At 49.5% G+C, this 26,208-nt stretch overlaps 6 protein-coding genes across 6 annotated transcripts; 3 read left to right on the top strand and 3 right to left on the bottom strand.

The window, feature by feature from the left end:
* Positions 1–599: 599 nt before the first annotated feature.
* Positions 600–2,987, top strand: UCRPA7_3573 (putative bud site selection protein 7 protein; the record flags this gene model as incomplete). The annotated part of the gene is made up of 6 exons (XM_007916060.1): positions 600–622; positions 681–807; positions 870–1,000; positions 1,060–1,340; positions 1,401–2,386; positions 2,445–2,987. The coding sequence occupies 6 exons, from the start codon at positions 600–602 to the stop codon at positions 2,985–2,987; spliced, it is 2,091 nt and encodes a 696-aa protein (XP_007914251.1).
* Positions 2,988–3,492: 505 nt separating this feature from the next.
* UCRPA7_3574 (putative alpha beta hydrolase protein) lies at positions 3,493–4,523 on the bottom strand (the record flags this gene model as incomplete). Its single annotated transcript, XM_007916151.1, has 2 exons — positions 3,493–3,903; positions 3,972–4,523. 2 exons carry the CDS (start codon positions 4,521–4,523, stop codon positions 3,493–3,495), a joined length of 963 nt encoding a protein of 320 aa, XP_007914342.1.
* Positions 4,524–5,194: 671 nt separating this feature from the next.
* Positions 5,195–6,313, bottom strand: UCRPA7_3575 (putative zinc-binding oxidoreductase protein; the record flags this gene model as incomplete). The annotated part of the gene is made up of 2 exons (XM_007916163.1): positions 5,195–6,154; positions 6,275–6,313. 2 exons carry the CDS (start codon positions 6,311–6,313, stop codon positions 5,195–5,197), a joined length of 999 nt encoding a protein of 332 aa, XP_007914354.1.
* Positions 6,314–7,572: 1,259 nt separating this feature from the next.
* UCRPA7_3576 (putative cytochrome p450 protein) lies at positions 7,573–8,595 on the top strand (the record flags this gene model as incomplete). The annotated part of the gene is made up of 2 exons (XM_007916106.1): positions 7,573–8,080; positions 8,132–8,595. The coding sequence occupies 2 exons, from the start codon at positions 7,573–7,575 to the stop codon at positions 8,593–8,595; spliced, it is 972 nt and encodes a 323-aa protein (XP_007914297.1).
* Positions 8,596–22,508: 13,913 nt separating this feature from the next.
* Positions 22,509–24,512, top strand: UCRPA7_3577 (putative exoglucanase type c precursor protein; the record flags this gene model as incomplete). Its single annotated transcript, XM_007916133.1, has 4 exons — positions 22,509–22,617; positions 22,751–23,235; positions 23,339–23,485; positions 23,544–24,512. The coding sequence occupies 4 exons, from the start codon at positions 22,509–22,511 to the stop codon at positions 24,510–24,512; spliced, it is 1,710 nt and encodes a 569-aa protein (XP_007914324.1).
* Positions 24,513–25,288: 776 nt separating this feature from the next.
* Positions 25,289–26,007, bottom strand: UCRPA7_3578 (putative conidiation-specific protein (con-13) protein; the record flags this gene model as incomplete). The annotated part of the gene is made up of 3 exons (XM_007916094.1): positions 25,289–25,522; positions 25,581–25,949; positions 25,999–26,007. The coding sequence occupies 3 exons, from the start codon at positions 26,005–26,007 to the stop codon at positions 25,289–25,291; spliced, it is 612 nt and encodes a 203-aa protein (XP_007914285.1).
* Positions 26,008–26,208: the final 201 nt, after the last annotated feature.

Here is a 26,208-nt window from a genome sequence, read left to right on the forward strand (position 1 = left end):
ATAGTGGACAAGAAGATGACAGGCTGCGCGGCATTCCATCTCTCTGATACAGTTCACGATGCGATTTCCAAGAGAGTGCGCGCGTCTACCCGTTAGGTAGCTTTTACGACGCGATCGATCTGTGGCTGCATTTCAATTTAGGGACCTGGCGACAAGTATCCCCAAAGCTTACTGTGGCTCAGGCACTGAGAAGGAGAGCCACAGGCAGCTGATCCTTGGCCCGTGCCCCTGGCTAGCGGCCGTCAACGAAGCCTAACCCTTGCGTAGCTCCACTGCTCAACGCCGAGCAGTTGGTTGCGTGGTGCTGGCTGGCCGTTGCGCGTGCAGCCTGGACTAGCAGTAGCAGCTGGATCTCTCTCAGTCGAGGACAAATATTAGATAGTTGACGATCCTCGAGAAACCTGGTCTTGACTACAGTAACCACGTGAAGCTTCAACACCAACCGGAGAAGCCACCACGACCAGATACTGTGTCGTATCTCATCTGCGATATTCTTTTGGCGATGTTTTGATGAGCCCAGCCGATTGATTCACTGCAAACAGAGCTCTCCTGCCTGCGTTTCCCCCGAGGTCATTCCTCAAGGCAGCTCCCACGCCACGATGGTTGCGCCGGCCGTCCCCGAGTGTGTAGACTCGCTCCTCTGTTTCTGTGTCCATGCGCGCTGACTTCTCACTCTCCAGAATCACCGAGGAGGTGCTGCACGAGTCAATTGAAGCTCGCACCGAGCAGCTCATTGCCCTCCGCGAACTTGGCCCTCCCGACCTCGTCCACATCCTCAAACAGCCGATCCGAAATCCCGGCAAGCACGTACGTACCGAGACAAGCCACTTACTTGATTCAAGAATGACTGCTGACAATTGGCCTTCAAGATTGGAGCCTACCATCATGTCACCGGTGTCGATGCCTCGTCCTCCGCCAGTCTTGCCGCCTATGTAAACACCCTAACATACAAGGAGCACGGGCAGACTGCAACATCCAAGATTGTCCAGGGCCTGTATTGGTACGTTGAAGCTACGGTAGCTTCTTGCCCAGCATTCTAGCTAACTATCCCGGTTGCAGTTGCTACAATGCCTTCTCACGGCTGGATATGCGAGTTCACGTTGCCATCCCCGGCAGTGTTGAGAGCTACTGCATCGATGAGCGAGGCGAGAAGAGGAAAGCCACAGACGAACTGTGGCTCGAGACCTACCTATGCAGCGTCCTGCGAGCCTACTCGTACGCCGACGACGGCAGTGGTGATACCATTCGAAAGATCATGGGAGTTAGGAGATTCAACCCCGTCACCAACACCGAGACCGAGCATCGCTTTCTCAGCGCCGCAGAGCAGCTCTTCTTCCGAGGTAATGCTGCATACGGACCGTCTTGTTTTGGCGAACATAAACTAATACCTTCTCTCACAGGATGGCAATTGGGCTCCGATTCAGTCGTCCAGGTTCCGAATTCTGTTTCTAATCACCTCACGACCGGCCTCTTGAAATACTTCCAGACGACAGGGCGCTACGCATCCGGCATCAATCTATTCGAGAAATTGCGCACACAGAACACTGAAGTTGCATCTCTGCTGTCAAAGGTTCTGTTCATGGGTTACGAGGAGGTGGAAGGTGTCAGAATACTCCACCAGGCTCTGAAGGAAACTCCTATGGATTATGTGATGCTCGATACTCAAGCCGAATTCCTTTTGAAGAAGGCAAGAACCGCCGCGACTCCAGAGCAGAAGGAGGAGCGGTTGCGGATGGCTCTGGGATGCGCCGATCGAAGTACGATCGCTGCACCGAGCGAGTTTGGCACGTGGGCGCGACTGGCCGAGGTCTATGTCGCCATGGAAGACTGGGAAAACGCCCTCACTATTCTGAACTCCTGCCCTATGTTCACCTATCAAGATAAGGACACGCCGATCATGCCGGAACCTAAGGACGTCCTGCTGCCCACTCTGCCCGAGACCAGGTTAGACGAAATCGACAGCGAGCCAGAGTCGAGGTACTCGGAACAAGTGGAGCCGAGCTTGCTCTCTTTGAGAGCTGCGGCGTACCGTGGCACCTTCAAGAAGGCATACAGCATCCTGACGGAGATGACCGCCAAGATCGGATGGGACCAGTTGTTGAAGATCCGCAGCAATGTCTTTGTAATGGAGGATGAATACAGAAATGAGAAGCAGGAGCCCGCCACAACACAAGCCGCAAACCGAAATCCCAGCACTGATGGCCTTCGAGGTTCTCCTGAACCACCAACCAACGGCGAGCAAAGTGACGATGAAGGTTCCGATGTTGCGCCGAAACCGACGGATGCCGATTCTACTGCTCCGACACTAGTTCCTAACGGTGATGGCAATGGTGTTGAGAAGCCTACAAGTACTGCTGACCCTAGCGAAGTCAAGGCAGATGAGAACGTAGGAGATCCCAAAGTCTTTCCTTATTTATTTGTGCTCAAACTAATGTTTCGTTCAGGGTGCGCAACAAGAAGATAATCTGTCCCGTCTCAATAACAAACGTCTATGTGAGCGCTGGCTTGACAGCCTCTTCATGGTTCTGTACGAGGATCTGCGAGTGTACACCATCTGGCGGACACAAATGGCCCAATATCGCGCTCAATCCATGCAGTATAAGAAGTCTGCCGAGGAGTGGGAGATTCTGGGATCGCTAGCCGAGCGTCTTCAACACACTGAGGAGGCTGTTGAAGCATACCGTGCATGTCTGTCGCAGCGCTTCAGCCCTAAGGCACTCACAGGCATCCTACGAGTGTTCGAGAAGCAGAAGAATACCAGGGAGACCGTTGCTGCTACCATACGGCTCGTGACCTGGCAATACCGCTGGTACAGCGAATTCAGCCCCGAGCTATTGCGCACCGTTCGGACCCTTATTGAGGACGAGGGGGCGCTCAAGGTGCGGAGCATCGTTCAGGCGACGAGCTTGCCGCAGAACGTCCTCGACTTAACCCACCATTATGCTGCTCTCTGCGCGACCTTCCGAAGCAGCGGCTCAGATGGCTAAGGTGATATCGACTGCAGAAGACCTGAGGATGTGGGCGGGGGTTTCAGATACAGATTCGGATTGGTGGATTATAGAAAAAGGAGCACTGTGAGCGCTGTGTTTACGGATGGTTCATATCCTGTCGCGTTTCCCGAGAGTCCTCACATAGTATCAAGTAGTCTGTCCCCGTTTAATTGACTACGACTTAAGAGCACTCAGACCGGCATCAGGAAAGATCAGCCTCGAGTTTATCGGCAACACTCTGTTCCGTGATGGTGATGTGAAAATAAGAATGTTACACTTTTACAAGACTTCTCTCCGAGAGTAGTCTAGCCCTTCGAAATGTGAAGGACCTCTCTAATAATCATATACAGTCGTGTCTAAGTCAAGTATCACGTCTGCACCCCTGTGAACAACTAAACCCATCTTATTAGCAGGCTAATTGCCCCTTTCCCCTGAAACCTTCAGTACTAAATGAAGCCACCATTTGTTTATACGCCTCCGAAGTCAAGTGTGCATCTCGCAACTAAGATCGGTTCTTTATGGATGACTCCAGAACCCACTTCACTTCTGCAGCTATGGCTTCAGGCTCCTCCAGGATTACCAGATGGCCGGGCTTTTCTAGCTGTACAAAGCGAGAAACAGAAGATAGCTTCAACTGCTCTCGCTGCAACATATCATCCTTCTCCTCCATTCCCTCAAGCATCTTCGCAACAATAGTCCGCTGTTCTGCAGTGCCGTTCCCGGCTGCGACACCGGCTTTATACACGTCGTGAAACTCTCGCGCCGAGTTCCCCTTAATGACACTAACCGGCTTGCTCCCGAGAATTTGCCTCTCAAATTGTTTCTTACTACCGAGCGTCTTTTCTGTCAGCGGCCACGCGAGCGTTTCCACAGCAGTCTGCGGGCCATTCTCCGCGATTTCCTGCAGTTGGTTCTTTATTACAGTCAAGTCAGCTAGGCGCTGAAATAGCCACTATCCATGGCAATCTAGAGCGAACATACCTGCCACTCTGCTGGTGTCAAACGGTGCCTCTCTTTGACTCCTACCACCTCGAAGAAATCCAGTCCTCGCAGGAACGCCATTGTGTTCGGCGCGTCAATCGGCCTCAGCTCAGACGTCCTCTCTTGCACGCACTCAATCATGACCATGCCAACCACGTCGTCCTTTCTTCGCTCGAGGAACTCCCGGGCGACAATCCCGCCCCATGACATCGGCACCAGGATGAACGGCCCGTCCACGCCCGCCTCCCGCAGGAGCTTGTCGAGGTCTTCGGCGGCCCTCTCGGCGTAGACGCCCGGCTCGTACTGGTTGGCGAAGGGGTTGATCTCCGACTTGCCTAAGCCGGCGCGGTCGTGCGTGTAGACGCGGATGAAGGGGGTCAGGTAGCGAGTCACGAGGGGCCAGGAGGCCGACGAGCCTCCCAGGCCAGACTCGAGGATCACTACTGGTTGTCCGGACACTCGATCGGGACCGTCTGCGCGTAGATACAGATCATGTCCGCCGATAGAGATGAGGCCCGAGTGCGAACCGTGGAGCCAGTCTTGGGAAGTCATCCCTCTAGTCTATGTAGGAGTGGGCAATTCAATACTATACGGTGACTTTCGACTATGAGAAAATAGTTCTTGATCTCTTCCCTGTGAGCGCTCAATTGACTCTTAGATTGGAGAGGAGAGCAGTGGGAAGCAAGCGACATCCACTTTCCGAATACGGTATTTCCCCATACAGATGTGGCGGTTTCAGGGGTAAGCGAGCATTGGAAACGAAGCATAGAAGAAGCCGAAGTCTTTGGTAGACAATATTTTGTTACCACTATTTAGTCGGACAAGGTGGTCCTAATAAACTTACCTCTGTTGAAGTTGAAGGGAATGGTTGTGGGATTGACATATTGTTTTGGAATTCAGTTGACGATACACGCGGCCCTTGGCGTACATGATTATCTGGGTGAAGATGAAAAGGATAGCAGATACGACCCAACTTATTGAATGAGGTGCAATAGTACTGGTAAAAAAGGACTGAATAGACACAACGAATCAAGAGGCCACCAAAGTAGACCATGTTATGAGAAGCCCATAATAAAAAATGTCCCATTAGTAGTCTTAGACTTAGACCTTAAAATTAATCAAACGATAACAGAGCCGAGAAACACTTTCCTTCATATTCCTATTTTGTCACAAATAATCATCGCCACCACTTGTATATCTTTAGAGGAATCCGTTTTTGATATTCAAAGGGTTATTACAATCTTCTTTGCTGAAACTCCGTTCTTTTGGATGTCCAATGCTTCTTGGACCTTCTCCAGTCCGTGTCCAACAACTTGGGGCTCTGGCGCGCAGACAAATTGCTTTCTGGCAAGTGCTTCCGGCAAGAAGTCTTCAAAGATGGCCTTTCCTACCTCATTCGCCATCAAATCACTGCCCCATAGAAACTTGTAGCCGACGCCGTTCGTCTTTGCCTTTCTCCAGGTTGACAACTTGGCCCAGTTCATTGTAAACAACATCCCAATGGCTTGTAGAATGGTAGTTGGGACGCCAACACCGCTCAAGCTAGCCTGTGCAACAAACTTCTTGCCTTTGCAACCGGCAACAATCTCAATGCATGGGTTCGTCGAGCCCTCTCCGATCGCTATGGCACCGGCCAGAGTCCGATTTCCGACAGCTTCGATAATGTCCTTGGCGACAGTCTTGCTCTTGTAGTCGAACGCCGCCGATGCGCCAAGTCTCTTGACATAGGCGTGGTTCTTAGGCGAAGCTGTTGTGATAACTTCATAACCGCTGGCAATGGCTAACTGGATAGCATTGCTTCCCACACTGGTTGAGCCGCCCCAGACGACAAGGACCTCGCGATTGGGTTTGGGGTCTACCATCGGATGCGGCAGGGCAAGCTGATCTATCATGTACAAGCCACAGGCGGCAGTGCCGAGTGCAAGAGGAAGGACAGCAACTTCTTCATAGCTGACGAATTCCGGTATTTGCGCCGCCATATGGGTGCGAATGACGACGCATTCCTGGAAAGCGCTCTCAGATGCCTTGTTGCTGCGTTTGTCCGTTCCAACGGCCAGTGCTACAACTCGGTCTCCGATCTTGAAGCGGGTTGCACCTGTGCCGACTTCAATAACCTCGCCTGCAATGTCGTTGCCCACGATAGCGGGATACTTGATCCAGGGAAAAGCGAAGTCGCCGATGGTCTGTTTCAACCAGTCTACAGGATTCAAAGCAATTGAATGAACCCTGACCACAATTTCATCGTTCCCAGGCGGCGTGTAAGGTGCCGGTTTCACCTCCAAAGGGTACGCTTTGGTGCTCACGAGATATGCAGCCCTATTGTTGGGGGATTTGGCGGTCATGATGGATAACAGAATGAATGATGATGGATGAGGAAAGTTTGAATTGATGATTTATCTCTCCATGACAAGGACGAGGCAGGAGACCTTATATAGAGAATAAGTGCTCTGCTAGTCTCATTATTCATAATGGTCATCCGAAACCCGATAGACTGTTTCGATGGCGGGATACGGATGTAAGTGATTTGAATCGTCGCATTCGGACCTCGAGCTAATCGCACGGGGCTTTTCTTTACTTATACATTGGATTGAGGCTTCCAGGGTGAGCAATGCAAGTCCCGGCGACGGATTGATTCATGTCGCCGGTATGTCGTAAATGACGGTATAAGAGGATCGCATTGTCATCGCTTTCGGCATATCGAAATCGTGTGGGAGTACAACATGCTAGACTAGGATCGACGCTAACCCAAACTCGTATCCAATGCTCGTCTGTTGGATCGCAAATCTCATTGGCGTCTGATGGCGCCCAGCAGCCCCTAACATGAACCCCGACTTCCCGGCTATTTGCACGACTCTCCATCACAGCCACCCTTCAAAGATAATGGAGCTTTGCAAGGAGGACCCCACGTGATGTCATATCAGTAACTTCAAGTTAGACGCGGACGCAGGATCCGCCTACAGAAGTCACCTCCGCAGATAAGACCCCAAAACACTGCTAGGTGCATTGGCAATCACGCCCTTACAGGGGAGCGGTGAGCCGGAGCCATAGGACGCTGCGGGAAGCGCCGCTCCCGACGGAAAACTACATGGTTTCGTGGGGACTGGCGACAAATGAGGGGAAACGCTTTACAAAACATACTTGGGGGAAGAGGGCAAGCTATTCTGCCCGGATGCACTGAACATCGGCGTCTTTTGTTTGGCCTCCTTCGTCAGTAGAGAGAAGGTCTGAATCAGGTAACAAGTTGTTGACCTTCGTTCGGTTAAAGTCCCGCCGCAATGGACGGGAATTCAACATCGGCAGCCGCCCCTGCGGCTTCCCGTCTTTCCGGGATCAGGGATCACTGGCTGCTGTGGGCTTCACTGGTAGGTGGCTCCTCCCCCATAACCGTGGAAGACGCCAATGCTCAACGCCGTCCCGGTGCTAGTTGGTGGCGTCGGTTGCATATTTCTTCTTCTCAGGAGACAAACGGCGGAAGCATCTGCCTCCTGGTCCCTGGGGACTTCCTATCCTCGGAAACTTGCTATCACTGACAGAGCCTGACAAAGTCCCCCTGATCACGAGAGGCTGGGTCAAGAAATATGGACGGATCTTCTATACTCGGATGGGCGAGGCGGACTGGATCTGGCTGAATGATTCCAAGGCGGTTTCGGATCTGCTGGACAAGAGAGGAGCGAAGTACTCTTCGCGTCCTCCCATGCCTATGTTCATGGATGCTGGCTCCAATGGCAACCGTCAACCCTTCATGCCGTATAATGAGAAATGGAGAAAGGTCCGCAAGCTAAGCCACGCAGCTCTGAATGCCAATGCCATCGCTTCATATAAGCCGGTCCAGGACCTCGAGTCTAAGCAAGTGCTGTATGACACATTGCACGCAAAAGATGACACGGCTGTGTACGATATCAATCGACGATACTCTACAAGTGTGATCATGACTGTTGCCTATGGTCATCGAGTCCCCGATTGGAGTGACCCGTGGATCCAGAAGATCTTCCAAATCATGGAGCATGCGACTATCATGGCAGAGCCAGGCAAATGGCTTGTTGATGTCTTCCCGTCTCTAGCTAAATTGCCGCCGTGGATGGTGCAAAATTGGTGGGCAATTGGCCGCAGTATGTGTAGCAGCCATGACAGTGAAATGCCCTGACTGATATTTGTCGCAGAATGGTTTGAGTGGGATCGCGAGGTTTTCATTAGTCTGTACCGAGATATTATCCAGAAGTACAACGAAGGAACCGCTCCGAATTGTTTCGTGCGCGACTTCTATGCCTCTGATCCAGAAAGTCAAGGCATCGACGAAGAGGTTGCCGCTTACACCGCTGGCACACTGATCGAAGGTGGAAGCGAGACCACTTCCACCATGCTCAACGTTTGGGTGCTGGCTTGCCAGCTCTACCCTGATCCTGTGAAGATAGCCCAGGCAGAACTCGACCGCGTTGTTGGTAGCGACAGGTTGCCATCATTCGAAGACAGGGAGAATTTGCCATACATCTCAGCAATGGTCGAGGAGACCCTGCGATGGTGGCCTATCACCAAGGTCGGCTTCTTCCATGCCGCTACGGAAGATGACTGGTACGATGGCTTCTTCATCCCAAAAAACGCTGTGCTGGTTTTGAACTGGTGGTAAGCATCCTGTCCGCAATTAAATGATATATCGTGGGGCGGTGAGTACTGATTAGTATAGGACTATTCAATTTGACGAGAGCAAGTGGCCGGATCCGACCACTTGGGATCCAAGCCGATTTATCATAGACGGCCGTTTCTCTACTGAGTTGGCCAGCCATACATTCCCATTTGGCGTTGGCCGCCGACTTTGTCAGGGCGAAACCCTTGCGAGGAATTCTCTCTTCATTAATACAGCAAGAGTGCTATGGGCATTCAATATCAAGAGGCCGATTGGACCCGATGGCAAGGAAATCAAACCCGAGATCAAGGCGGAACCGGGACTTATCAATGTTCCTACCAAATACAGCTCTGTGCTAGAACCAAGGAGCGAGAAGCATGCTCGGATTGTAGAAGAAGAATGGGAGAGAGCGAAGAAGGTCAACGGGGTTGAATGAAGGCACGACAAATTACGGAGCGAAGACCTTATATCCTCAAAGCAGGCAAGGCGTTTTGTTTTCGGGTCGATCGTTTGGAGATTCGGCACTATACAACTAATTCTTACATCTGATATAGAATGACAATATAATCGAGGCCCCCAAGATCTAATGCTGAACGGTCTCATCAATCACGAATCGTGAGTCATGTTGCACTATAGACATATTCGCTAATAGCCATGGTTTTGCGGTCCTTATTTTAGTGCAATGGTGCACCTGGGACCAGCAGTGCGGTGCGGTCTATTGCACTCTACGACGAAGACCAGACCAACAGCGAAGTTGCGGAATAATTCTCTATCGGCCTTGATTGCTGTTACCCTCGTCCTTGTCAAGAGACAAATTCGAGGAAAATAGGGGCCTTGGATCGGAGCTCTGAGCACCGATCCCCCGTGCAGGGAGTGATGATTGACCCGCGCCTAGCCCGCCGCCGTATTCTGACGCCCGTCATTGGACGCCTCGAATTGGCAAGATGCTCTTCCAGAAACTTAGTAACAGGCGCTGCCGCGCAAAGTCCCACAAGCCAAGCCGCGATCTTTGGATTCACGCTCAGGAGTCTCCGTCTCCGGCTCGACAAGGCATGCTAGTGATGGCGCACCCACCGGGCTCGCTGCAACCTGTCAACCGAATCGGATGCAGCTAATCCAGGTGATCGTGTTTCTCCATGTGTGGAGCATAGCGGACATATTATTACTTAATGATGTTGTGGTACGTCCTGTGTAGAATAGAGGTCATTAGATATTGGACGTGAGCATATTTGAAAGCATATTACTCTTTATTCAGTCTTCCAAGATCTATATCGAGCCTCTTGTTTTCAGTGTGAAACGGTCAACCCAATACCGCAAGAAGAGTCGTCCGTTAACAGCGCGAGTATGGTCTCTTTGACAGACATCCAGGCTTCAAATGCTCAAATCGCATCAGCACTTCCAACCGGATTGGTCGCAGTCTTTGTGGGTGCGACGAGTGGCATCGGGGAGTATGCCCTGAAACACTTTGCCAAATATGCCCGCGGACCGAGGATATACTTCGTTGGAAGGTCACAAGAAGCCGGTGACCGCATTACAGCGGAATGCAAGGCACTCAATGCGCAAGGAGAATTCATATTCATCAAGGCCGATGTCAGCTTGATGAAGGCAGTTGATGATGTATGTCGGGATATCAAAAGCAAAGAGACTGCCATCAATCTCTTGTTTCTGACACAAGGGTCTCTCGACTCGGGATACCGTTAGTCACGCCAATCTCGCAGAGCATATACTTTCCAGATCACTGGCTGATAACTTGGTTTAGAGACACCCGATGACCTCTCTATATCACTAGCATTGCCATATTATTCCAGACTCCGATTTACACTTGACCTCCTTCCCCTACTTCAAAAAGGCCAAGCCCTCCGACGAGTTGTCTCGGTGTTCGCAGCCACAAAAGAGGGGGAAGTAGACACATCTAACCTTCATGTTAAAGGGGTCCCTCTGATGTCCCAGCGTGGACACATTTCGTCAATGGTTACACTTGCGTTGGAAGAACTGGCTAGAAGGGCACCCGAAGTGTCTTTCATCCACGACTACCCTGGATTTGTGAAGACCGGCATAGGTCGCCAGTACAAGGGGGCGGCAAAACTACTCTTACAAGCATCTTCCGCCATGCTAGGACCATTCATCTTCGTTTCAGAGGACGAGTCAGGTGCCAGACACGTGTATTTGGCAACCAGTGCCAAATATCCCCCGAAAAGCGGCTTGGCTGGGGGCAGCGGATCTGGCGTGCCACTTGGGAAGAATACTCAAGTTGGCAGGGGAACAGACGGGGAAGTTGGAAGTGGCGTCTACTCTGTTGGGAACAATAATGAAACTGCCGGAGTCAAGGTCTTAAAGATTCTTGAAAAGCTCAGATACGAAGGCGTTGACACAAAGGCGTGGGAACATACGATGAAAGAGTTGAAGAGAATCACGGGCGCAGAGGCACTGTAACTGCTGCTTTGGTAAATTTAAGTTGTTAATAATGAGACTTCCTCTAGGAATCGCTAAATATTTCAATCTCTATCCCAACTATATCACTTGTACGGCGATTGTGTCAACTTGGGCTCTCACTGTTATGATACGTTCTTTGTCACTTGGGCTTGCCCTAGGCATTATGCTTAAACTACGCCTTCGTGAGCCGGCCAATACTTTTGAACAAATTCAAGTGGTTCTTGTAACCACGGTTCTGACATATTATGATTTTTATCAAAAACGTGGTCTCCAGTCAGATAAGTGAGGTATAGTGGCACGTCCGGTTGTAATTTCTTGAGCTTATTCGCCCAAGCTTCGGTCTGTTCCCATGGGATCTACCTCACGTTAGCGTCTATTTATCCCTAAGTCTCATCAGGGGAGAAAAGGTTCTGGTCTCATGCTTACCGACTCATCTTCTTTGGACTGATAAAGGAGCATTGGAGGCAACTTTCCGGCAGTCTCAAGACTTATCATTGGATCAATCCAGGCATTGTCCCCAGATATGTCGACAAATTGGTTAGCTTGAACCAGTGCCTTCATGAGTGGCATTCGTGTACCAAATTTGGCACGAGTGCAAAGTTTGTCCTTGTCAATCGTTGCCAAATAATCCTCGACCAAAGAGAGGGGGCAGACCTCGGAAAATAAGGCGGGATGTTCAACGCCATCCTGGCCCAATGTTTCAGGAACGCGTAACCCATTGGCAAGATCGAGGGCTGGGTACTGCAAAAAGAGCACCTTAATGGGCAATTTAGTCATACCTAGGAGCGCAGTCTGCGCCGTGTGATAGCCACCAGCACTCTCGCCACCAACAAGAAGGTTATTGAGGTCGATTTCTAATTTTGGAAACTTTTGATGGACAACATCTTTCATGTGTTCCTCGACCCATTTCCAGAAGGATCGGATGTCGTCAATGCCATCAGTCATTTCGTGCTCCGGGCGAAGACGATAGTCTGGGGTGACGATCACAGCACCATGCTTGAGTGCTAGCTCAAGAAAGCTAATGGTTGATAGTGTGAGACACACCCATAGCACGGAAAAATGATCTTTACACATACAATGGTCTAATAGAGGCATCGGCTTCACCTTCGGTCCAACCACCACCGTGAAACCTAACTAACAATGGCCGCGGCCCAGCTGGCAGTTGCCTGGGAATGATGAAGAAAGCATGGATAGGCTGATCCTTGATGTACTTGTAAGCCACACGATAGGTGTCGAATTTATCAAAGATTTTAATAGAATTTGGATGTTGCGTAGCAAGGTCAATAGTGTAAGATTCCATCATTTCAAGTGCGTTTGCCTGATGAAATTCCTACTTTTTACTGAACTCAATACAGCGAATTGATACGCTTTCACTAGATATATTCCATGACACCACTGGGGCTCGCTAGCTCTCTTCTATATAGCCTGAATATCAAGCCAAGGTCATGTGTGGTCCACGACCTAGACTACATGGAGCATTTCTCGATTTGTAAGAAGGCGTCTAGGCACACTTCCCTTATTGATCCTTCCTACAGTAGGAACTCAAAATCTATTGGTCCGATGAGAACTATGGGCTTTGATTCTTGGCGTTGATTTTCAAGCTACCTAACAGTCCCCGCTCTCTCGTATCCAGAAGTCCCACCTCTCTTCGCTTTGCCGTTGCTCAGAGCTGATAACTGCACGGGTAAATCGCAACACCTGGTGTCTAGCCACATCACGCAACACTGTTGTGCAACCTGCATCCTTTCGAAGATGACACGATTAAGCAATCTGCTCTTGATGATTTACGCTGGATATATTGCTTAAATATGGAGGTACGATGTCTGAATCAAGATCCACATGGGTTATCTTTGACAGCTTTTAGGGGAACTTGTCATGCGGGGATAGTGCAACCTCGGTTAGGCGGGTTAGGTACAACAACTCCATCACGTCAAAGGCTGACGATGTTGACTCAGCGGTGGATTTGTCAAAACGCCCTACATTTTCGATAGCAACACTGGGTGAAGGATTCTTATCTGACTTCTTGGTAATTGTAGTCTCTAGCTTCTTCCGGAGACCGACAGACTGAGTTAGACACCTTTTCTATTCATCTTGGGTCTCTTTTACCTTGGCAGAATACAGTCACCATGCTAAGAAGACTCGTTTCTTTGTAAGATTCTTTTATTTTGCAATTTAATGACAGGAAAGAGACATTAGAAAGCTGCTTCGGAAAGTGACTATCTCGGCCAATGTGCATAAGCAACGTAAACCGAGCGATAACATTCGTTAGTCATCTGAAATAAGGATTATTCGAGTTACTCTGGGTTAGGCACCTAGCTGCAATGCTTACGTTACAGAATACCCTTTCTAACTTCAAACTCAACGTCTATGGTGTAGATCTGATAGAGAAAGCAGAATAAGTCAATGTTTTGAGTATATATTGGTCGCACAAACAATAAAGAAGTTGATACAGTTTTCAAGAGGCAGAAGCCGCCTCTGCTGTTGATCTAAATTGTTGTGGAGAAGTGAATGACTTATGGGTTATGCTGTGTTTGCTTGGCCAAGACAGTTGGGCAGACGCTTTCGCGAAGAGAGATCGGATATCTCGATATTTATTTTGCGAATCTCGGTGGATTGGACAGAAATCAAGTCCTGTAGCTGACACTGGATTACAGCATACATCACTGGAGTGTGGAGAGCGTGTGACGAATCTGACGATGCGGGGGAAGCTAATTTTCACATTCCGTTTGGAGCCATCCACTCGGAAAAAGTACAACTAAGACATTTTCTTCGACTCCGAATGATCAAGCCTAGGGTCTCCGCGCTGTGGAATTGCTTTTCTGGGGATCCCAGACCGCACGTTGGGGATTGACAACGTCATGATACCATTCTAAGTAAGGCTTGGCAGGGGTTCTGTAGGCTAAGCTTTGCGGTCCGAATGCCATCCTCATGCAAGCTTCGACGACGGCCGAATTAAGGCCGCAACTAGAGGATCTACTCTAATATATATATATATGAACCTTAGCTTTCTTGATCATAGTCAATTGTGATTTCAAGTGATCATCGTAAATGGCAATTTTTGACTAACTATGAGACAATTTCCATTCTCGATTACCCTGATAGCGAGTATTCGCGCAGCATGTGCCGCCCATACATGTGTTAGAGCATCCTCTAGACCTATATTGATGCCAATAATTAATAAGCATTAGTGTTCTCAATTCAGTGAGGCTCTGGACCTCAAGGTCAGCTTTCCGGGCGAGTCAGCTTACAACGTCACCGAAAATTCGTACTGGTCTATTCAAGAAAAAGTGCTTGAGCCAGCCTGTATTGTACATCCCTCTAGCGCAAAGGATGTTGCCCAGACTCTAGGAATAATATCCAAAATTCGAGAATGCAAGTTCGCCATCAAGGGACAGGGGCATGCACCTGCAGCAGGATTCGCAAATGTTGACGGTGGCGTCACAATCGACATGACTGGACTGAACTCCACAGCACTCAATGCTGATCGTTCAATTGCGCAAGTAGGCGCCGGCGCAGCTTGGCTCAGTGTTTACGAATATCTTGATCAGTACAACATCTCAGTTGCCGGTGGTCGCAATGGCAATGTTGGAGTTGGGGGCTTGTTGGTAGGTGGAGGCATCTCACACTTCTCTCCCCGTGTAGGGTGGGCGTGTGACAATGTTGTCAATTTCGAGGTATATTGCATTCCTCTACCCAGCTCATGTCATATTAATAATCTGTTACGCTATATCTAGGTTGTTCTAGCCGACGGAGTACTCACGAATGCGAACGCCACCTTCAATCCGAAGCTCTATCGGGCCCTCAAGGGTGGAGCAAATAACTTCGGTGTTGTAACTCGATTCGATCTCGCTGCTCTTCAACAAGGAGCAGTCTCTTCTGCCAGCATTGTCAATGACATATCACAACGAAAGGCTGTCTTCCAAGCATTCACGGACATTGCTAACTCACCTCAATTTGACATCTACACGTCTTTGGTTACAGGGCTGCTCTATAATTCCACATCAAGAGCATGGGTGATCTCTAACTCGGCAGTTTATACTAAGCCCATCATTTCCCCTGCCGTGTTTTCGGAGCTTTCTGCCATACCTAGCATTTCTAATAGTAGTAAAATCATAGCTGTGGCAACACTTGCGGATGAAGAGGCAACGCCTCCATTGTAGGCAAACTATCGATCATTACAAGTGGGAATAGGTACTAATGAGTACCAGGAATTGGTTGTTCGCAACAGCAACTTTCAAAGCTTCTGCAAAGCTCATGGAAGACATATTCGACAGTCTCAATTTGACATTGTATTCTTTCAACCCTCTTGGTGGAGTAGTCTGGAGCATTGCTTTCGAACCGCTTCCATCGATAATGGCATCTTACGCAAATAAGAGAGGAGGGAATGTACTTGGACTGAGCGAACACGAAGGCAATGGATTCGGTCAGTACATCTTGATTGTATGAGAGGCAGGGGACTGACAAACTCACCTAGTCGTTCTTGTCTCTGCGCTATGGCCAACCTCAGCGTCTGACGATCAAGTGTACGTTGCTGCTAGAAATGCCATCTCGGCCATCGAAAACCTGGCCAAAGCGAAAGGGCTACTGCGAAATTTTCAATATCTGAATTACGCGGCACCATATCAAAAACCGTTAAGGTCATATGGCTCGGCCAATCTTGAATATCTCAAGCAAGTGAGCGAGGAATATGACCCATTCAAAATATTTCAACAGCAACTTAGCGGGGGGTTCAGACTGTGGTAGTGGCAAGATGGTGTAGGCGTTATCCTTGCTCTGAAGGATGATATTGTTCTCTAAGAAATGAGGAGTCCTTTTGGCATCTGCTTATCATTAATCAATTTCAAAGTCATGAATGTTTTCTTTAACAAGGCGAGCTCCCTGGCAGATCGACCGGAGATCGTAATGAATAATTCTCTATCTCGTGAAATGACCTTTGCATGTCTGCGTATCCCTTCAGAAATCATCATGAATGTATAAGTGAGGTGGTCGAATGAGTCCTGTGGGGGCCACTTCACATGACTGGTGCTGTACTAAGAACATGTGGGTGTGGTAAACCGCTGTTACAGAGCTGATGATGCGGGGGAGACTGGCCTATTTCGTTAGAATCTGTAGACGGAGCGGGCGGTTCACCAGCACCGGTCGGTGCGGAGGGTCGGATGGTCGGTTCATTGAAACAAGCCAATGAGCGGGTCTGGTCATGCCGTTCGGGCCAAGCTCGCTTTTTATCCGTAGCAGCGAGCCCGACCAGTGAATATTCTGTTGTATTCACTCAAATGCGGACACGGCCGACGATTCGACATCCACACCGGGACCAGTCCGAACAGAAGTGATGGACTCCGGATTCTCCGTGAGTGTCCGGGAGCCCGGCGATGGACCTGATAACGGGAAGCCGCCGGTTCCGACCAAACATACGATAAACCCTAAACGGAGGAGGGACAAGCCACAGCTTTCCTGTGATTCCTGCAGAAAGAGAAGGTGGAGAAACCCTCCTTTTTCAAAAGCCGATGTAAAACACTAATGCGAATTCGCATCTTAGGCTGAAGTGTGATAGGGGCCAGCCGTGCGAGAGCTGCGCGAAGAGATTGAAAAGAGGGATACAACAGCAATGCATCTATCCAGGAAACAAAGGCAAGGCGATGGAAGGTCCTTCAATTCATAACAAGATTGAGGAGCTGGAGAGACAAGTCAAATCTCTCATGGCTCGCGTCACATGTAACCAGAGTCGAGGTCCTGCCTGCGACTTCGGAAATGAATGGCCAACACGCTTACAAGCCGTTGATGAAGAGCAAGTAAGAAGTCTGCCACCTGCGGGAATAGCAGATGATCGAGTTTCTACTGAGCCTGAGACTCGGCATGACGGGTCTCACTGGGGTGATATCTTAAGCAATGTAAGCTGCTTTGTAACCTGCTGACATGCGGTTGTTCTTTTGCTCACTAGGACATCAAGATTGCAGACATAAAGGACCATTTACTCACCGAGCCAGACCTTACTTCGGCCAGCCATCCGGTTGAAGGTCTGTCTGGATTGTCAAGGCTCTGCCTTGAAACTGGTGGCAACCAGTATCTTAGCCAGGACGAAATCTTGTCGACGTTACCCACCAGAGAGCTCGCGGACGAGTTGCTAAAGAGGTATTTTAGTGCACTATCAGTGCAAATACTATCCCAAGGTACGCCCTACATTGGAACATGTTTACGTTATATACTCACCTCAAAGTGGTATTACATCGACCGACATTTACAGTTGACTATGAAAACTTTTGGAAATCTTCCCGCGACTTGCCTATCACATGGATTGGTTTACTCTTCAGTATGCTTGCAATAGGAGCGTGTTACTATCAACCGGATGTTTCAGAGCAGGCCAGCCGGCCTGTACCAATATATCTACCCACAGACCGGTCATTAGTTAAAAAGTATAGAGAGGCAGCGGTGCACTGCTTAACCTTGGGGCGGCATGAACAAGTATCGGAATACGTAGTTGAGACCTTGCTCCATCTCGTCAATATCCAGTATCTCCAAAATGAGGACACAGAGATGGAAATATGGGTGATGCTTGGGCTAGCTATCCGCTTGGCACAGAAGATGGGATACCATCTAGATGGTTCTCGGTTTCCTGAACTAAGCATCTTTCAGGCTGAAATGAGAAGAAGAGCATGGGCCGTCATAAGCGACCTCGACATATCGATTTCCGCAAGTTTTGGTCTTCCGAGGATGATCAATCCAGTACACAGCGATATTCGAGAGCCACGACATCTACGAGACGACGACTTATACAGAGACATGACCGAACTTCCTGAATCACGCTCTGACGAAGAAGAAACTCCTTTACTGTACGTCCTAGGGAGGCAAAGGATTCTCTCACTGGCAGCTAGAGTCTCGAACTTCCTGTCCCTTGGTCATGCTGGAAGGCAAGAAGAAGCACTTCTCCTGGATGAGCAGCTCCGCAAAACTTATGAAGAGCTTCCTGATTGCATCAAGCCCCAGACTCATGTAAATGCCTATGACAGGTCAGACGGCGGCAAAAGACTTTTGCGGGCTATGTACTTGGCTTTGGTGTACTACAAAACGCGGTGCGTTCTCCATCGGCCATATCTATTTGTGAGACAGCCCGATGCTACTTTCACCGCATCCAGAAAATACTGCCTCCAGTCAGCTCTTCAGCTGTTACACTACCAATCTATGATTTATAGAGAGTTACAGCCTGGGGGAAGTCTAGAGAAACTATGGAAGGTGTCGTTTATAGTGAAGCACGACTTCCTTCTCGCTACGACTGTACTTGTGTTTGATATTGATCAATCACGGAGGACAGGCCTCGCCGACAATGACAATTTCTGTCAAGTCAGCATAGAAGCACTGTCGCAATCGTATCCCATCTGGCTTGAATGGGCTGCCGCTTCCCGAGAAGCAAGGAAGGCAGTTGATATGTTACGAGTGGTGCTGGGGAAATCACAAGAGCCCAAAGCGGACAATATGGGGCCCTTCGAGGGAACAGCCTTTACCCGATCAACCGAAAGTGAAGAAAGGGAAGATGGAGGGCGAAGTAATTCGCAAGAACTGGTCGATGCTTTGATGTCTCTTTCCGAAGAGAACACTACATCATTTGAACACTGTCGAGGGTCAACGCCTGTACCAGACCAGTTTTTCATGGTAAGTTGAGAGTATGCATAACCATGATACGTCAATACTGAACCCTCCACTCACTAATAGTTTGGTTTCGACGATCTTGTTCACTTGTTTCAAAGCAGTGTAGATAAGGCCGGGCTTGTAAGGTAACTTGGAAGATCCCAAATGTAATAGCAATAGTTGCTCAGGTAATCTCGATATACTACATATGAAAGATGTTAAATGTTTATAGTTCCCCAACAATTTTCAGTTTAACCATACTGAATTCAACTTGCCATTTAATGCGTGATCACTTCGAACGAGATCCATTAAGATGTTTTTGTGATTACCATTTGCCTTGTCTACCATAGAAAATGAGCGCACCAATAAGCACAAATAGTACACTGGCTCCAGCAATGATACCCACAACGGCCATTGTATCAACATGCGTTCCAGCCGAGGGGTCATTATTGCGGGTAACTATGTCAAAGAGAGCGCCGCTCAAATGCGTACCAAGTCGTGTCGGAATAGGCGATGCCAACACCTGGCTAACCAGACATATCAACAATGTGATTCTGCTGGAGAACATGGCCATTGCTGCTGTTGATATTGCTTTTTCTTTGAGGACGTTTGGCAAGGTAACCGAATGCAAAAGCTTTTTTGGCGGTTGTTTTCGGACTGGGAGATGGATATCAGTTCGTTCAGAGAGATTAGTCAATTCCTAGCTGATCTGCCTCATCTTATAGACATGAGTAGGCATTGATGAATTTGTTTGAGGTTTCGCTTTGGATTTTGAAACAATGAACATTGTTCATCTCCCGAGTAACTTACGTGGTGGCAGTGAATATTTTGGCCCAAGACAAAGAACGCTCATCTTTGTCTGAATCAGTGATCATGTTTGACCGCCAAAATGACTCTACGGTTTCAAAGGGAAACTCCTGGGACCGAGACCCCTCTTGATTACTCACTAATAATTGCGGCTGATGGTGGGCTTTCTACAAAGCAATCAAGTGCGAGATCCTTCAAATGGAGACGAGTGCATCATTTTTAAGGATCCCGAAAAGACTATGAAATAGCGGGTTTCCTGGATATGAAGTCATGCACGCTTAGAGTTAATTTCAGCTAAACAAGCTATAAGGACTTGACTTGTTAAATCTCACCCGAAAATGTCTAAATTGCTGAAGCCCACTAAATATAACGGCGACGGTGGGTCAAGTAGATAAAGTCTGTTAGACTCCATGCGCGGGTTCTGGTGGCTGTAAGAGTGGCGGTTTTGCGGCGACACTAAGGCAAACACGGAAACCTGGAGGATCGGTCTTCCGCATCGCATGTCATCTCTCCTGAAATCTGCACATATCTTCTTCCGCGCGTGACATAAAACGAGCTTCCCGGACCTGGAGTCACCGTTTCATGTTATTCGGTGACGACACTATCTAACATTGTCTGATAGTGGCCTGGGGCCAGCCATGGGATCTTGAATCTAGTGTAACCTATGCTTACCGGATCAGAGGCGTTATGATGCGAGCACCAGATGAGCAATCCCTAGTGCCGCCCTCGGAACCGTACGGTGATGAAATGAGGCTTCGGGCCTCGGAGCGGTCGGTTATCGTCATAGTCCGAATTAGGCATGCTTTGTTTGAAAGATACATCTACGTCCCTATGCTAGTTCTCGCATACGACATGCAGCCCATGCGGGCTTGTAGGGTTCTATTGCTTATCGCAGTGCTATAGGATAGACTCTCCCTGAAAGAGCACAAAGCAGCCGGCAATATACTACAACAAGCCGGTAGCTCAACATGATACTTCCCATCATCTATCAAATACTGATGGATAATTAGACCGTGGTGGCTGTATATGATGATTAGTGGAGAGGCGTTAGGCTCTCCCATTTGACCAATCCTACCCTGCGAAACATGACCTTGAGTTGCTTGCACTACTCACTGCCTTCGCTATCACGGACATGCATCCGAGAACTGGTGGTTGTATGCAATCCCGAATGGTCTTGTTGTGGCTCGTGCCTTGGCTGCAATCCAAAAATACAACGATCTGCTGTCGCTCAATCCCTGTGTAGTTCAGCATGACAAACGCAATTTATCGCTCTAAGCTAACACCATTCTTGGAGTCGTCACAATATTGTTCTCCCCGCGAACCTTTCTGAAGATTCGCCAACAGAGAGCTATCCTAGAAATGGTATTGACGAACGTTTGTGGCTGAGTCGACAGTTCTCCTGGACTTTAGCTCACTATACTCGTCTTATGTTTGTTACTGTACAAGCCATCACTATGACTAGCGACCCGAGTCTTCTAAAGTCGGTCCTTGAAGCACAGGCTGTCTACTTCCGCTGTTCTCTTGGCGGAAAGCCTTGACTGTGAGTTAATGCCTTTGACCATCAACTGAGGCCCCGTTGAGTGATATGCATGATGGACAACCATGACTCTGATAGTATCTGCAAGGGCAAAGGCCTTTCAGATGATGACGCCGCGCGTACCTGACATGGGGGATGTAGCGGCGGTGGCCGATGTAGCAGACATTGTTAGTGAATGGATTTGTTTCATGAACCTCCGGAAAAGCGCACCGCGATGTGATATCAGTGAGAAAGTCGATGCTGGGCAAGAATCTACGTGTGTGCCGAAGACATGCCGCCCTTTGATCGCTACCCCTTTGGGCCGTGACCATGTTGGGGTAAAGCTTATCAGCGATGCAATATAGGAAGATGTCTTTCCGGTATGCATGGCGGCACATGGCCCACGAAACAAGCTCGCTCAAGCTCACCAAGCCGGGATCTTCAAATTGCTCAGTCCCTGGTTCTGCCGTGTCCTGCAGCCCACGGGCCTGGTTTGCAGCAGAGAAACAAATGAAGCCTACGACTCTGCTACCAGGGAACACGCGGTGCAGAAATAGCACTCATTTAGATGTCTTGGCCCCTTGTAAGACTGATGACGTTCTAAATTGCAGGACGCTCAGTGCTCTTAGTATCTTGATCAACAGGAAACAATGGTCAAGTCACTAACCCGCCTCGCCCGCTAAACGACAGCTGATGTGAAATTTTGCAGACACCACCTGGAGCCCACCTGCGTTCCCCTCAGCGCCACCTCCACGGTGCGGGGTGCTGGATCGACGCCCCTGCTGACAGGGCGCATGGTGCGAGTACCCCTGGAGGACCCGAGGACTCTTCTGTATCTAAAGGTTTCCGACAGGCGCACAAGTCTCGGATTGGGGTTGCCCGTAAGATGAGAACTAGCACTTCCAGTGACGAGAACGGTAGTTCGGAGCGTTACGACGACGATGTGGCGTTGTAAATCTTGGGTCAGGACAGGGAGAACCGGTATAAGGCTCCTAATTTGGACTAAGACGCAGGCCACGGCGCGTGGAGATGCTGGTTGATGCTGCGTTAGCAGCGTGCCGGGTTTGTTGCACTCGGCAGAGAGCCTCCGTTGCACACTTGGCCAGGAACGAAAAGGCCTCCAATAAACGACACTCGCCCTTGACCAGCTTCGGCAACTTTAATCTATCTTCGCTTCGGGCACACCATTTTTCCGCTGCTTGCAGACTGTCCGGTGTGACATCGCCGGATCGGCCCAGACCTTTCTTGACATTCTGGTCCCATCGTGACCGAAGCTCTACCTGGTGATGGCGCGCTCCTGGAGCCCGTTGCCTCCAATGCCTGTTGGTATCCCTGCTGGGGTTTCTCCAATTCTTGTGAGGGACATTTGCTCACTGGTCAACGACGACGGCTGGCCATGCACCGGGCCCTTCTCGTGGAACCCCGACATCTACCCCCCTTAGAAGCGAGCTTAGATCGTCTCTATTAGACAGTGGCCGCAATGAAAACCAGCGCTTCCAGTCCTCAACGGGCCGGAAGCCGTCTCTAATCCTCTCTAGTTATGAACATGACACACGCAGGACTGCTAATAGGACCCCTCGTGACTGGCGAGGCGATTTCCATGGCACCGTCTGTCTGGGCCGGAATCCCCGGTTTGAGGACCTTGGCGTGTAAGTCTTCCTCCTGGAAGGTTGTATTCACGTTGAGGAGACATTCTATTTAAGTCCTCTGAACTGCACTCCTTGGAATATCTTCTTGGTCTGCCATCACCACTCGAACGCTCCTTCGCTACACCAGTCATAGTCCGCCGCTATACGGACACAATGTATCGCAAGATCGCCACTCTTTCAGCCCTTGTGGCTGCGGCTTCTGCTCAGCAGGTCTGCACATTGACCGCAGAGACTCACCCGACCATGAGCTGGTCCAAGTGCGCCGCTGGTGGCACATGCACGACTGTAAGCGGTTCGGTTACCATTGACGCCAACTGGCGATGGCTTCATCAGACATCGACCAGCACCAACTGCTACGATGGAAATGAGTGGGACACATCATACTGCAGCACTGGCGCAGACTGCGCTGCCAAGTGCTGTGTTGACGGCTCTGACTACTCTGGAACGTATGGTGTAACGACCAGCGGCAACGCTCTGAACCTCAAGTTCGTTACCCAGGGACCGTACAGCACAAACATTGGGTCCCGTATGTACTTGATGGAATCCGATACCAAGTACCAGATGTTCACCCTTCTCGGCAACGAGTTTACATTCGATGTTGACATGTCCAACCTCGGAGTGAGTTCCCTCTTCATTAAGCACGGATTTCACGACCCTGCACGTATCTGGGCAACGAGCTCGCTTGACAAAGGCAAAGAAATGAACTAACAAGAATTAATAGTGCGGTCTTAACGGCGCTCTCTACTTCGTGTCCATGGACTCCGATGGCGGTGCTTCCAAGTACACTACCAACAAGGCTGGTGCCAAGTATGGTACCGGCTACTGCGACAGCCAGTGCCCCCGTGATCTCAAATTCATCAACGGTATTGTAAGTTTATCAACAGCTTCTCAGATCTTTTTGTCAGAAACGCTAATGACATTCTCAGGCCAACGTTGAGGGCTGGGAGCCATCGTCCAACGATGCCAATGCTGGTATCGGCAACATGGGCTCTTGCTGCTCTGAGATGGATATCTGGGAGGCCAACTCCGTTGCTGCTGCTTACACTCCTCACCCCTGCCAAACCATCGGCCAGGAGATGTGCACTGGTGATGCTTGCGGAGGCACTTACTCTTCTGACCGTTACGGAGGCGAGTGCGATCCTGATGGTTGCGATTTCAACAGCTACAGACAGGGCAACACGACCTTCTTGGGCAAGGGCTCTAGCTACACCATTGATACCTCGCAGAAGATCACTGTTGTCACTCAGTTCATTACCTCCGGCAGCACACTCTCTGAGATCAAGCGATTCTACGTCCAGAACGGCAAGGTCATTCCCAACTCCGAGTCCACCATCAGCGGTGTTCCAGGAAACTCCATCACCACTGCCTACTGCGATGCTCAGAAGGTTGCTTTCGGAGATACCAACGTTTTCGAGCAGAAGGGTGGTCTCGCTCAGATGGGCGCTGCTCTTGCCCAGCCCATGGTCCTCGTCATGTCCCTGTGGGATGACCATTACGCCAACATGCTGTGGCTCGACTCCACCTACCCCGTTGGCAGCACCAAGCCCGGTGCCGCCCGCGGTACTTGCGCTACTACCTCAGGTGTTCCCTCCGATATCGAGAAGTCTGCCGGCAGCTCGAACGTCATCTACTCCAACATCAAGTTCGGCCCCATCGGCTCTACCTTCAACAGCGCCGGCACTGGTGGCGGTTCCAGCTCCAGCACCACTGCTCGTGTCTCCAGCTCCACCACTCGCACAAGCGCTACTACCTCAAGCACCTCCGGCTCTGGCTCCGGCAGCGGCACTGCTGCTCACTGGGCCCAGTGCGGTGGCATCGGCTACACCGGCCCGACCACCTGCGCCAGCCCGTACACTTGCACGTACAGCAACGCTTACTACTCCCAGTGCCTGTAAGAGGCGTCCTCGCTTGAGGCGCTTTGGGAATGGTATACGGATCTTTAGACGTCTCGGCCAGCAAGTGCTTTGCGCGGCTGAACAAACCTGGTTGGGGGAGATCGGACAAAAAATTTGCATCGCATGTGATATGAACCTGTTCACCTGTACATACATTTGCACTCACTGTGGTGGTGGATCTGCGCTAGCATTTCTTTCCTTCGCTTCTTCCGTATATATATAATTTCATTTACTTAACTCTGAAGATTTCGAAGTTGTAAGGTGTCGTGTGATATGTTGCTCCGCGACATGCTTCCTTATACCGAACCATAACATTCTCTAGGTAAGCGTCCTGAACTGCTCTACTCAAACTTTTCCTTATTCGTTTCTAGATAGTTATTCTAAGAGTCAGACAAGACAGTGATCTTAGTATTTGTTCCATCATTCACAGGTCTCGATCTTTGGACAGGAATTATTCGTGAATTGGCAGATCGATGGACAGGTAGCCGATGTACAAGTCTGCTTTGCTGCTTTAGTCAAAAGGGGTAGAATTGTTTTATCAGTATCCCAAAACAAAGCTTACGCTGACCTTTTACACTTACTGGGAAGTTTTATTGCGTCTGTTCAGAACGGAGAACCTGTCCTCAAGGCACAATCTATCAGGCCGCACTTGCGCTACGGATTCATGGGCAATTATTAAAAAGTATTCGACCAGTTTTAGTGGTATTTTCTTGCTACAATTTATTGTCCATGGATATGCAATGCATATGCACTCGTTATGATCCCGTTACAAATGTCTAGTTGGTGTGAGCTGGGGTGACGAATGTTACGTTCTCATAGACGCCCGCTGGAATGATTCTGATCCCTGCTCCAATACTAACATCGGGAGCATCTTCACGAGCGCGGAACTTGGCACTATCACCCATGGGAACAACAGCAGAGTTGTCTAGACGCTGTGTGCACTGAGACTTGGCGTGTGGAATGATGATGTTGCCAAGGTAGCCTTGATATGTGGCATACTGGTGGAATATCTATCATGAATTTAGTTAACATCCTTTACTTTGTCATGTTGCTATATTTAAATCTTACCTGATTCCAGTTCTTCTGGATATTGCCAATACCACCTGGTACCACCTTATCATAGAGACCAACAATACCAGTCTCAGCGAAGTTCTCAGGCCATGCGGAGCGGGCGTACTCGCTGGCAACAGCGCTGTCCTGGTTGTAATTGTCTTTCCAAATGCTGCCAGTGCTGAAGGGCGCTGGAGCAATGTTGAGAAGGGCATGGGAATCAAGTGAGTGCGACATCTCGTGAGTGAGAATATAGACCATCATATAACCGTCACCAATGGCGATATTATCTCCGTTCGATAAAGCAGCAGCGCCAGATGCAACATGAGGGAGGGCAATTATGTGCCTAATGTATTCTCGCATGCCAAGAGGCATTCGCCCAAAGATCTAGTATTTGTTGAGTAAGACTTATGGAAAAGAGGGCAAGAAGACTTACGTCAATCATGTCAATTTGTGATGGTTTGGCACTCTTGTGACGGCACATGATCCACGGCTCAGAGCAGTCTGAGTAGTGCACATTAAACACCTCAATGTCAAAAGGAGAGAAACCATAGTTCTTGGCCTCCGTCTTGCAGTAATCTAGAATCCAGCCAGCACCCCACGAATCATGGGTGGATTGTGTAGGTGATAGGTTCTGGCGAAGACC

Source organism: Phaeoacremonium minimum (assembly GCF_000392275.1).
Source record: "Phaeoacremonium minimum UCRPA7 unplaced genomic scaffold PA7_03_scaffold_288, whole genome shotgun sequence".
NCBI lineage: Eukaryota > Fungi > Ascomycota > Sordariomycetes > Togniniales > Togniniaceae > Phaeoacremonium > Phaeoacremonium minimum.